General features: G+C 37.5%; 1 protein-coding gene and 1 non-coding gene across 2 annotated transcripts in view; both read right to left on the minus strand.

Annotated features, from left to right (window-relative positions):
- The window catches only part of Tex11 (testis expressed 11), a 264,024-nt gene that overhangs the window by 237,819 nt on the left and 13,176 nt on the right, over positions 1-13,029 (minus strand). Inside the window, exons 5-7 of the mRNA XM_021233615.2 lie at positions 11,242-11,321; positions 7,198-7,278; positions 6,995-7,114 (exon numbers count right to left, since the gene is read on the minus strand). Of these exons, the coding sequence (XP_021089274.1) occupies positions 6,995-7,114; positions 7,198-7,278; positions 11,242-11,321 (281 nt within the window). The remainder of the gene's footprint in view (positions 1-6,994; positions 7,115-7,197; positions 7,279-11,241; positions 11,322-13,029) is intronic.
- On the minus strand, positions 3,753-3,894 carry LOC121140103. Its single transcript, XR_005876935.1, has one exon. It is a non-coding gene; the product is annotated as a small nucleolar RNA SNORA48 (small nucleolar RNA).

The raw sequence follows: 13,029 nt of genomic DNA on the forward strand, positions 1-13,029 counted from the left end.
CTGGTATGAGAGGAATGTCTCAGCAACAGCCAGATCAGGAAGAAGGGAAGGAAGGTGCACACACACTCATTCTTCCTTGGACCTCTTTATATCTGGACTACACACTGCAGGTCCCACCCATTTTGAACATAGGTCTATCCTGTTAATTCTCTCCACAAACACCCTCACAGGCAGGCTTGGGTGTGTCTTCTAGGTGATTCTAAATACTGTCAAGTTGACACTCAAGACCAACCACCCTCAGAATCCTAGCAAAGTACTCTGATCATTATAGCTATTGACTGCTGAATAATTTAATAAACAATGAACAAAGCAATTATCTAACTAGGTCAATGGTAAGTGCCTAAAAAATGATAAAGCCTGTTAACTCTCTAAGGAATATCTCATAGGCTATTTATTAGGAAAGAGAAACTCCATTAACATAATACATACTATATAATATACAGTATTATATTACTGTATAAAAATAATTTTAACAATGGCCTTTAAAGATATTGTCTGCCAAAAAGTTATCAGCAAAACTGTTAGGACTTAATGATGAGGATGTCTTAGAGGTAAAAGAGTAAACACAATTACCCTTAACTGGGTTTGGTGGCATAAGCCTATAATCCCATCTACCCGGGAGGCTAGGGTAGGAGAATTTCAATTTCAAGGCCTGCCTGTGATACAATGAGTTCAAGGCCAGCCTGAAGTTAGCAAAACTCTGTATAGGAATAAAAAGTTAAATTTAAAACGGGATTTGGGAATTGAATGTAGTACACATCTTTAATCCCAGCACTTAGGAGGCAGAACTCTATGAGTTTCAGACTAGCCAGGGGTACAAAAGAGAGCCCTTGCCTCAAAAACTCCAAAAAAGGAGGTTTGGGGATTAACTTGTTGTAGAGTTACATGCCTACCATCTCCAAGACCCTCTGTTCAATTACCAGTGCTGTGACTTTTTAAAGATGTCATCATCAGAGTTAATAATTATATAATTCTCATTACTGTGGAGTTTCATTGCTCTTCAATATTTTAGTCCTCAGTTCTTAAAACATTCAGAGAAAGGTTGTCATTCCTCTGTCTTAGCTTTTTTCAGCATAGGCATCATAATACCCTCCAAATATTTTCACAATTATTTTTAAAGTGAATGCCTAGAAATGATCACAATACTCAAAATTTAGTTAACTAATATAAAATGCCTACCTAGATATTATTAAAATAGGCTATGATACAGGCTTTCCCTATGTAAATTAGACTAATCTCAAACTCCTGCTCTCAAGTGATATTTATTTATTTATTTAACATCCCTGCTGCAATTTCTCTTCCCTCCTCTTCTCCTAGTCCCTCCTACCACCCTCTTCTGTTCCCACTCCCCAATACACTCCTCCTCTGTTTCTGTTTAAGAAAGGGCAGATTCCCCATGAATATCAACAAAGCAAGGCATATCAAGTTGCAGTTAAGACTAGGCACCTCTCCACGTGTTAAGGCTGGGCAAGGCTACCCAATATGAAGATTAGGGTACCAAAAGCAGGCAAAAGAGTCTAAGAGCCCTTGCTCCCACAAGAGGACTACACTGCACAAGAATCTTAATGCCTCAACCTCCTGAATAACTGTGACTATGGGAAGGAAACATCACTCTTGGCTTCATTAGGTACTTTTCTCATTGCTACAGTCTAATACCTGACAAAAGCAATTTAAGGAAAGAAAGATTTATTTTGGATTACAGTTCAAGGGGATATCCATCATACCAGGAAAAGGCATGGTGGTAGGAATGTGAGGCTTCTGGTCATATTGTATCCACAATCAGAAAGAAGGGAGCAATAAATGCTCGTGCTCATCTCACCCTCTGTTTTCTATTCAGAACTTGACCTGAGCTCATGAACTGGTGCTGCCCATATTCATAATGGGTATTCTTACTACAGTTAACCTCACAATTCCTCACAGACATGCAGAGACTTCTAACCTAATCTAGATTAATCCTTCACAAACATGCACAGAGGCTTGTCTCCTAGGTGATTTTAGACACTGTCTAATTGGTAATCAATATGAACTGTTACACTGGATACAGATCTTTTTCACATGAACTAGTATCAAGCCAAATATACCTCTGTCCCAGTCTAGTATATAGGCAATTGGCAATCTTGTACATATACAGTTACTTGCTTAATTGAAAAATTGGCTTTTATAATCTAAGAAATGTCAAGTCACAGTTCAAAGGCATAGAACAAATTGGTAAGCATTAAGGTGTAAAACTGAGCATGGTGGTACACACCTAAATCTCACTCAGGAGACCCAGGCAGGACGATTAAGAGTTCAAAGCTAGCCTTGCCTACATATCTTATCTCAATAATAACAATAATAATAATAATATTAAGTTAGTTCAAGGCCTGCTAAACTTTACATCAGTATTTCATTAATTGCCTTTAAGTAGTTCACAAATGATATTAACAATAAAAGGCGAGACAAAAATTATGAAGAGGAAATTCATTTGTATGATCAATCTCATTTGCAGTGTATAGAGCATTAGACAGAAAAATCTAGTGGCATTTATATCTTGGAGGTAACCAGAAGCCATTTAACTGGACTTAAGGCCTCCTCGATAGGAAGGAATACATGCCTGGTACTATAAAGTTAGCTATGACTGGTAAGATCATGAATCCTAGAGAAGTTACTACTGTCACTTACCTAAACCAATATAATTCCTAATAGCATTCTAAATACTGATCCTTGTGCTCGCAGCTAAGTGTAGTTCTCACCCCTCATCAAAGAAGCTTCTTTTTGAAGCAGATGGAAATTATTACAGAAATCCATAACTCGTCAAAATGTAGAGAACATTAGGCCATGGAGTGCCCAACCCCAATACACACATCTAAAATGCAACCCCTATACTTAAGGCTAAGGCAACATTGCAGAAGAAGTGGCAGAAAGAGTGTAAGAGCCAGAGGACTAGAATTTCTCCTGGGATGGAAGGAAGGAAGGAAGGAAGGAAGGAAGGAAGGAAGGAAGGAAGGAAGGAAGGAAGGAAAGAAGGAAGGATACAACATGGTTGCCTAAACAGGACCTGCATAATGACACCACCAGTTGACATACCAGTACATATGGGGAGAAAAAAATCTCACAAGGTCCTACCCTTAATGAAAAGCTAGAGGTAATTAATGACTACTGAGCAAGGGATAAGTTCCCTGACAGGTTATCCAATCTTTCCTAAACACACATACAAACAACACTAAATGGACTCAGCAGTTTGTGTGTGTGTGTGTGTGTGTGTGTGTGTGTGTGTGTGTGTGTGCGCGCGCGCACGCGCGTGCATGTGTAAAACAATAAAGAAGAAAAGGTCAATAGTTTCCGGGGAAAGAGAGAGGAGAGAAGGAGGGATGGAAATGATTTAAATACAGTAATCATATGTGAAATTCTCCAAAAAAAAAAGAACATTTTGATTCTGGTCTTGGGATCTTCAGGTAAGTAATGTCTCCTTTATGAACTTCAATTTCATCATTACAAAATAGAACATACCCTGATTTGAACAATGTATAATATATACATATATCAAAACATATATCCCATGAATTTTGTGTCAATTTAATTTTTGGGGGGGTTTTTGAGACAGGGTTTCTCTGTATTGTTTTGGAGGCTGTCCTGGAACTCGCTCTGTAAACCAGGCTGGCCTCGAACTCACAGAGATCCGCCTGCCTCTGCCTCCCAAATGCTGGGATTAAAGGCGTGTGCCACCAACGCCCGGTGTCAATTTAAATTTTTATTTTTTTCTTTCTCTCTCTTTACATGCCCTAGGCATGAAACAGCTTTGGCCACCAAGCCAGGCATCAACTAGGATGAACAAAGGAAAGCCATCTGCTCTGCCCTGGCTCATATAAGAACAACACAATCAACAAGGTGTCTCTTTGTCCATTGCCAGGGGTTCAATTTAAATTTTTAATGAAAATATAAAGCTGGGTGGTGGTGGTGGTGGTGGTGGTGGTGGTGGTGGCGGCAGCGGCGGCAGCGGGGGTGCATGCCTTTAATTCCAGCACTCCGGAGGCAGAGGCAGGCGGATCCCTGTGAGTTTGAGGCCAGCCTGGTCTACAGAGCTAGTTCTAGGGTATCTAGGGCTGTTACACAGAGAAACCCTGTCTCAAAAAAAAAACAAGAAAGGAAGGAAGAAGGAAGGGAAGGGAAGGGAAGGGAAGGGAAGGGAAGGGAAGGGAAGGAAGAAGGGAAGGAAGAAGGGAAGGAAGGAGGGAAGGAAGGAGGGAAGGAAGAAAGGAAGGGAAGGGAAGGGAAGGAAGAAAGGAAGGAAGAAGGGAAGGAAGGGAAGGAAGGAAGGAAGGAAGGGGGAGGGGAGAGGAGGGGAGGGGAGGGGAGGGGAGGGAAGGGGAGGGAGGGGAGGGGAGGGAAGGGAAGGGAAGGGAAGGGAAGGGAAGGGAAGGGAAGGGAAGGGAAGGGAAGGGAAGGGAAGGGAAGGGAAGGGAAGACCAGACTGGTATACATACTGAGTTACAAGCCAAACAGAGCTACATACATAGTGAGACACAGCCTCAAAAAACAAAGAACACTATATATTATGAAAATAGCAATACTCTTAAACATAGTCTATGGATACAACTCTATCCTTATTGTAATTATAGCCGGCTTCTTTGTACAAAGTGACAATTTAATCCTAAAATTCATATAGAAATGCAGAATACTCAAAACAATATTGAAAAACTGGGTAACTCATAATTCCTAATTTCAAAACTTACTATACAATTGCAATCATCAGGACAGTCTGGTATTAGCACAAAGACAGATATATCCAACCAACATAGTAGACTACAGACCAAAAATAAGACCTCACATTTGTGATCAACTTATTTTTGACAGTTAACAAATTTACTTAACAAGGAAAGAGTTTCTCATCAAGTGGCATTTGAGATAGTTGGACAGCAATGTTCACAAAAAAGAATGGAGTTAGGTATCTGTCACCCTTCATGCCTAGAAATAAAATGGATCATGGACTTAATTATAATTACTTGAAACCATAAAACTTTTAGGTATGGAGAAACTGGGGCTCCCATGCACTACTGGTGGAAACGTAAAACAGCATAGCTACTGTGGAAGACAATCTGGCACTTTCTCAAAAAGTTGCTAACTCACTGGACGGTGGTAGCACACACCTTTAATCCCAGCACTCGGGAGGCAGAGGTAGGCAGATCTCTGTGAGTTTGGAGCCAGCCTGATCTACAAAGCTACATAGAGAAACCCTGTCTCGAAAAATCAAAAAAAGTTGCTAACGCTAAAATAGTTAACACTTATAATACTATCCAGCAAGATAAATAAAAATATGTAGATACAAAATTCTGCACATGAATGTTCATGATAATGATAGGATAATGCATACTAAGCAAATTGAAATGAATCAAATGTCTATCAATGGATGAGTGGATAAATAGACAGCATATCTGTAAAGTGAAGCATGACGTAACATGACTGAACCTCAAACGATTATGGTAAATTGTTGTAGGAATTTAGCAGTTACTATATCCGGGGTAGATATTAGAATGAGTAGCTGTTTTGTAGAAGTACTTTGACCTTAAAGAATCCTTGTAGAAAACAATGATTGTTTCCCATGGTCTGTAGAACTGTTTTTGCTGAAGGGGCATTGCAGCCATCCCATGATTTTAGTCACGTGATGCCTCAGGCAAACCCAAGGCTCTTGAATTATTGTGTATTGCAAACAATACATAATAAAGTACTAGAGTCATGGAGGCATGTGATGCTGTCCTTTAGTAAGACACGTAAATTAGATTAGGGGCCTTGGTATGAGGAAATACTTTGTGTAGTAATAAATAAATACGCCTTTGTATGGCTGGACAGGGTTCATTTCAGAAAGGCTGGACCTCCCTGCTGCCACATAGGCCTTAAAATTTCATCTTGGAGTGCCTTCTTTCTTCAACTGACCCTCTCTACACAGTGAACCCTGACGCTAAATAAAGAAGTTAATCACATAGACCACATACTGTATGTTTCTACTTGCATGAACAGTCCAGAATAGGTGAATATATAGACAGAAAGTTGACTCATCGTTATAAAGACTGGGATCAGGAGAAATGGGTAGGATGGTTCATCATGGAATAAAAAATGTACAAATTCAGACTGTGATGAGCACTATATGATTCTATAAATATGTTAAAATCACTGACACATTATAAATAGATGCATTTTATGGTATAGAAATTATAAATCAATAAATATGTTAAAATAATAAGATTATATTTTAAGGCCTCTTTCATTTCTAAAATAACTATAGGCAAACTCATACATGTTACATTTTACCAACTAAAAATGCACACCTAACTCTATAGTGACAAAACAAGGAAACTAATAAAGCAATAATAAAAAGAATAATTTTGAAGTTTTAATATTTACATAATACCAGCAGACTCCTTTGAGAAGACACCTTTGAGACCAACTATTTAAAGCACACTGTGAAAGTAAGAGAATCTCAAGACTGGGTAGATGTCTCAGTATATAAGAGCAATTGCACTCCAAGCATAAGAGCTGAGTTCAAATACCCAGCACATACAAGTTCAACCAGCCTAGCCTAAACGACAATTTTCTGGTCCAGTAAGAAGCCCTATTTCAAGGGATAAAGGCAGAGATGATAGAGGAAGACACTCGATGTCTTGCTCCAGCCTCTCTGCATGTGCACACAAAGGCATGCCCTCCCCCACACACTCACATGCATGCATCATACATACCACACACCCACACACATAGAAAAAATTAAAACAAGACTCTCACAGACAGTATTTCAAGTAAAAATTGTTGCCATAAATAAATAGCAGGTGGCAGATGAATTGGTTAAACATTATGCTTAGCTGTTATCTTTCTTTTTACCCTCACTCACCTATACAGACTAACTAATAATATCAACTATAATACTATAATATCCTATAGAAAGCCAAGGACACATCTTATCATTTTTAAATTTACATATATATAAAATGTCCTGTTGTAAGGCCACAGTGTTTATGATACCTACTGACTCAGCTTGATAAGAAAGCACACGGAAGATACCCTTCTCCACAGTGATCTTATGCATGATCAAATTGGCCTCAGTGTAGCAGCTCTGTACTAATTTGACATATAATTTCTCCAGATCCTGGAAAATAAAACAACACAAGCATGAGACTTACCACAGATATTACTAACAATTGTCACAGCTGAAAATCAGTAGTAACTTACAGCCATGGCAGCTTGAAAAAATTCATCAGCAATTGGAGCATTTCCAGTATCCAACCATTCTTTTCCTGTTTTCATATTCATCTAAAAAACAGAAGTTAGGAAATTATTTTAAGACTTCACACCTTTCCCAAATTGGTTGGAAGATACTAGAGAAAAATTTTGATCCTGTATATTGAGACATAATGCACAGGGGGGAAAACAGCACTTATTAGAGTTCTGTGCTCTACTTTGAATTTCAACTTAAGAGAAGTGATCTTGAGAACAACAGCAATAACAAAAATTAATCTTTGTGCTGATTACTTTAATGTCAACTTGCCACAACCTACAATCCCCTGAGAAGAGTCTTAATGAGAAATTATCAAGATCGGATTGGCTTGTAGACATGTTGGGATATTCTCTGGGATGTTAACTGGTGTAGAAAGACCCACCCCATCCCCTAAGTAGGAGCTCTTGGACTTCATAAGGCAGGAGAACACTAGATGAGAGTAAGCAAGCAAGGATGTATATATTGTCTGTTTGATCTTGACTGTAGATATAATATGAATGATTGAGTTCCTGCCTTGCCATGGACTGTGATCTGGAATTGTAAGTCAAATAATTATTTTCCCCAATACATTGCTTTTTTGTCTATATATTTCTTTTTTTTTGTTTTTTTTTTGTTTTTGTTTTTTTTTAATTTTATTTTCCAGTTTAAATTTAGATAAGAATCAAGGTTGCTTCACAAGTCAGTTCCAGGTCCCTCTCCCATTCCCTCCCTTCCTCCCGTGCCCTCCCCCCCTTTTGTCTATATATTTCATCACAGCAACAGAAATAATTTGAGGTGTATTGGTATTAGATCTTCTTTGAACATCTGATAGAATTCTGCACTGAAATCATCTAGGCCTGGACTTTTCTTGGTTGGGAGACTATTGGTAACTGTTTCTATTTCTTATGGGTTATATGTGTAGTTGTTTATCTGTTCTTGATTCAATTTTGGTATGTGGTACCAAAATTGTCCACCTCCTTATAGTTTTCCAATTTTGGGGAGTACATGTTTTTGAAGTATGACCTGATCATTGTCTGGATTTCTTCAGAGTCTGTTGTTATGTCCCCCTTTTCATTTCTGATTTTGTTAATTTGGATATTCTCTCTCTTTCTTTTGATTAGTTTGGGTAAAAGTTTGTTTATTTTGTTGAATTTCTCAAAGAACCAACTCTTTGTCTCTCTTTGCATTGTTTTCTTTGTTTCTATTTTATTGATTTCACCCTTCGATTTGACTATTTCTTGCTGTCTACTCCTTCTGGGTGAGTACGCTTCTTTTTGTTCTAGCCCTTTCAGTTGTTCTGTTAATTTACTAGTGTGGGATTGTTTTCAGCCTCTTTATATAGGCATTTAGTGCTATGAACTTTCCTCTCAGGACTGCTTTCATTGTGTCCCATAAGTTTGGGTATGTTGTGCGGTCATTTTCATTATATTTTAGGAAGTTTTTTATTTCTTCCTTTATTTCTTCCTTGACCCAGTGTGGTTCAGTTGATCATTTGTCAATTCCCATGTGTTTGTGGGCTTTCTGAAATTAATGTTGCTGTTGAATTCTAACTTTAAGCTGTGGTGGTCTGATAAGGTACAGAGGTTTATTCCAGTTTTTTGTATCTGTTGAGGTTTGCTTTGTTACCGAGTATGTGGTCTATTTTTTAGAAGGTTTCATGAGGCGCTGAAAAGAAAGTATATTCTTTTGTGTTTAGGTGGAATGTTCTATAGATGTCTGTTAAGTCCATTTGAGTCGTGACATTTGTTAGTTCCCTTATTTCTCTGTTAAGCTTCTGTCTGGCAGATCTGTTCAGAGTCAAGTGTTGAAGTCTCCCACCTTAGTGTGTGGAGCTTGATTTGTTATTTAAGCTTTAGTAAAGTTTCTTTTACAAATGCAGGGGCCCTTGTGTTTGGGGCATAGATGTTCAGAATTCATATTTCCTCATGATAGAAACATTCCTGTGATGAATATGCAATGTCCTTCTTTATCTTTTTAGATTGATTTTAGTTTGAAGTCCATTTTGTTAGATATTAGGATAGCTACACCAGCTTGTTTCCTATGTCCATTTGGTTGGAAAATCTTTTTCCAACCCTTTACTCTGGGGTAATGTCTGTCTGTGAGTTTGAGGTGTGTTTCTTGTATGCAGCAGAAGGGTGGATTCTGTTTTCATATCCAGTTTGTTAGCCTGTGTCTTTTTATAGGTGAATTGAGACCATTTATATCAATGGATATCAATGACCAGTGATTGCTAGCTCCTGTTATTTTTGTTTTGTTGTTGGTAAGTCATTCAAATTGTTTGTTTGTTTGTTTTTTGAGACAGGGTTTCTCTATATTGCTTTGGAGTCTGTCCTAGAACTCACTCTGTAGACCAGGCTGATGCCCTCTTCATGTTTCCAAGGGCACTCTCTAGTCACACAAATGGTGCAGGCAAAACACCCAAACATATAAATTTTTTATGCAAATAAACAATAAATAGGTAAATAAATAGGAGTAAATGGGGGTGAAATGGGGGTTGGTGAGGGGCATAGGAGAATGGGAGGGAAAGGGAACTGGGATTGATATGCAAAATAAGATTGTTTCTAAATTAAATAAAAATATAAAAAAGAGAAAAATAATTAAGCAAGTAAGCCAACTATGATGGTACACATCTTTAATCTCAGCACCTTGGGAGGCTGAGACAGGAGGATCATGAGTTCCAAGTCAGCCTGGAAGCTGTAGTTTGAATATAACTTGTCCTCCACAGGTTCATGTCTTCAGCTGGTGGTACTACTAGCAACTTCAGTGAGTCAGACCTGGCTGAAAGAAATCAGGCACTGAGAACAGGTCCTTAGGGTCTCTCACTGCTTCCATTTTGAGAGGAAAATCTTTGGACATGGTCTTGAAATGTAGCCCTCCCTAGTCAGCCTGGTAGTCACTGTATAGTTTGAAATGGCCTCTAACTTTCATCAGTCCTCCTGCCTCATCCCCCAAAATGCTGAGGTTGCAGGCACGTGCCATTCTACCTAGCTTCCTTCCTGCCTTTTCTTTGCTTTCTTGCTAGCATGATAAATGCTCTGCATTCCCAAATGCATTCTGCCATGACAGACTGATATCTCTGAAATCATGAGCCAAAATATACCCTTCCTCCTTCATGTTGTTTACATCATAATATTTTGTCACAGCAATTAGAAAGCAAGAGAAAATACTGAGCTACAAAACCCTGTCTCAAATAACTAAAATAAATCAATCAATCCTGAACTCCTTTCCTTGCTGAATAGTTTAAATTTTTCATGACAAAACTTGTCTTTTTCTTTTTCAGACAGGATCTCATTATATAGCCCAATCTGGGTTTGTTTTTGTTTGATTGGTTGGGGTTTTGTTTTGTTTCGTTTTTGGTTTTTGGTTTTGTTTTTTGGAGAAGTGGTTTATGTTCACTTGTTTTTGTTTGTGTATCTTTGGCTGTCCTGGAACTCACTCTGTAGACCAGGCTGGCCTCCAACTCACAGATATTCACCTGCCTCTGCCTCCTGAGTGCTGGGATTAAAGGCATGCACCACCACCGCTTGGCTATATAGCTCTATATAGATATAGATATAAATATAGATAGATAGATAGGTGTGTGTGTGTGTGTGTGTGTGTGTGTGTGTGTGTGTGTGTGTGTGTGTGTATCTCTACACAGCCCAGGCCGACTTCACTTTTGAGATCCTCCTGCCTTGGCTTCCTAAGTGCTGCAATTACATATGCTACCTTACCTGGCCTAGAAAAAAATCTTTCAAGATCAAATACCATCATCCTCTTAAGTGGAAAACTGTTACTCTACAAAGTTGGAGGTGATAAATGTACCAAAGAATCCATAAATATAGAATTATACTTTCAGTATTTTCTTCACTGAAGCATTCTATTAACTACAGTACTTCTTAGAACAAATGGACAAGGTATACTAACAATAAAAGGAACTAAAGGGTTCTTCCAGTTTTATACTAACTTCAATTATCTTCATAGAAGTAACCACTGTGTTATTTCATTTTATTTCATTTCTTCAATTAATCGGGGCTTACCAAAATCTGTCTTTGAATAGCATCTTCTGAAGAAACTGAAATTCCATACATACATATCAGCTTGCAAGCAAAATAACACACTGCAAAATAGTAATCAGATATCCATTAAACACAAAGCACTGATTAAAGTGAAGCCAGTTTTATTATTAAAAAAAGAAGTTGGGGGTTTTATTTGCTTTTACAGAGTTTTGTTGTGGATTTTGTTTACTCTGGGTTTTTGTTGTTGTTTGAGACAGGGTCTCAGATATCCCAAGCTGGTCTCAAATTCACTATGCAGTTGAGGTTAGTTTTGAACTCCTGAACCACCAGCCTTCACCTCTCAAGAGATTGGATTACAGATACAGACATGGCCATCACGTCTAGAATTGTCTTTTCTTTAATTTTTTTCAAACAATAAAATTTGATCTTTTCCTTCCCCCAACTCCTCTCAGATCCTTTCCACCTCCCTACCCACCCAACTTCATGCTCTCTATCAAAAAAATGAAAATCAAAATAAATAAAAGCCTATTAAGACAAAAATACCAAAACAAAACAAAAAGCATAAAAAAACACATGGAGTCCATTTTGTGTTGCATCCAGCATTTTGTTTTATCTTCTATTTTACTTTTTCCTATACTGAGGTTCAAACATTCACATAGCAAGCAGATATGTAGGGGTTTTTGTATTTTTCCAATGCTAAGATTTTAAATCTCACACAGTAAATGAGTATTATAGCACAGAACTACACTGCTGGGCCCAAAATAAGAATTTTTAAATCCTGTTTAAATAATCTGTTTTCAAAAGTACGTAACCTGAAGTTTATTAAATGAATTGTTTGCTTACTAATTCCAGCCAAATAACTCAGTAGAGTTACAACCTATAGTTATTCATCATCTGACAAATTTCTGGATATCAGGGTAGTTCTACATTTTCTTCTAAAATCTGAAATGTTCTATATATATATATATTCTTAGATTACGTAAAAGTTCTTAAAGTATAATTCATAAAATACAGGTTCCTTTATTATATATATAGTTCACTATCACTGAAAATAGAAAGTCTGTATAAATGTAACTTGTTCATATCTGTACCGTGCCTTGTCAAAAAATATAAGTAAGTTTTGTTTTCTGTTTTTTTTGGGGGGTTGGTTTTTTGAGACAGGGTTTCTCTGTATTGTTTTGGAGTCTGTCTTGAAACTCGCTCTTGTAGACCAGGCTGACCTCCACATAAGCAAGTTTTTAAAAATGAGTTTATATATCACTGAACTAGTTACCTTTTTCTTGAGACAGTCATATAGCCCAGGATAGCTTCAAACTCACTATAGAAACAAAGGTGACCTTGAACTTCTGATCCTCCTGAGCCCTCAGATTATATACATGCACAACTGCCTAATTTATCTAGTGCTGGAGACCGAACTCAGGATTTTATACATGTTGGACAAGTACTCTTCCAACTGAACTACATACCCAGTCAACTTTAAGCTAGATCTCAGTAATCATTCTATCCATGCTGATACCATTTCTAATAAATGTTCCACTGTAAGAATATCTCCCAGGTAAAATTATAGGATAACTGAAGTGGCCAGCTTTTTATTGCTTATTTTGAAATCTCTAAAGTTATTTCTTCTAACAAATGCTTTTGGTAAACAAATAATTTGGTAAAATTATTTCTATTTGTATGTTTACATGAATTTGAATTTCCAGTTTTGGATGTTTTGAAAAATGTTTCCTTTTTGCTAATGTTTATTAATTCTTTAGTTATTTTCAAGAGCCCTGATAGTTCAATTACTCCTCTTAAAGTTATCTTCAA

Source organism: Mesocricetus auratus, unplaced genomic scaffold (assembly GCF_017639785.1).
Source record: "Mesocricetus auratus isolate SY011 unplaced genomic scaffold, BCM_Maur_2.0 Super-Scaffold_100003, whole genome shotgun sequence".
In the NCBI taxonomy this organism is placed as follows: domain Eukaryota; kingdom Metazoa; phylum Chordata; class Mammalia; order Rodentia; family Cricetidae; genus Mesocricetus; species Mesocricetus auratus.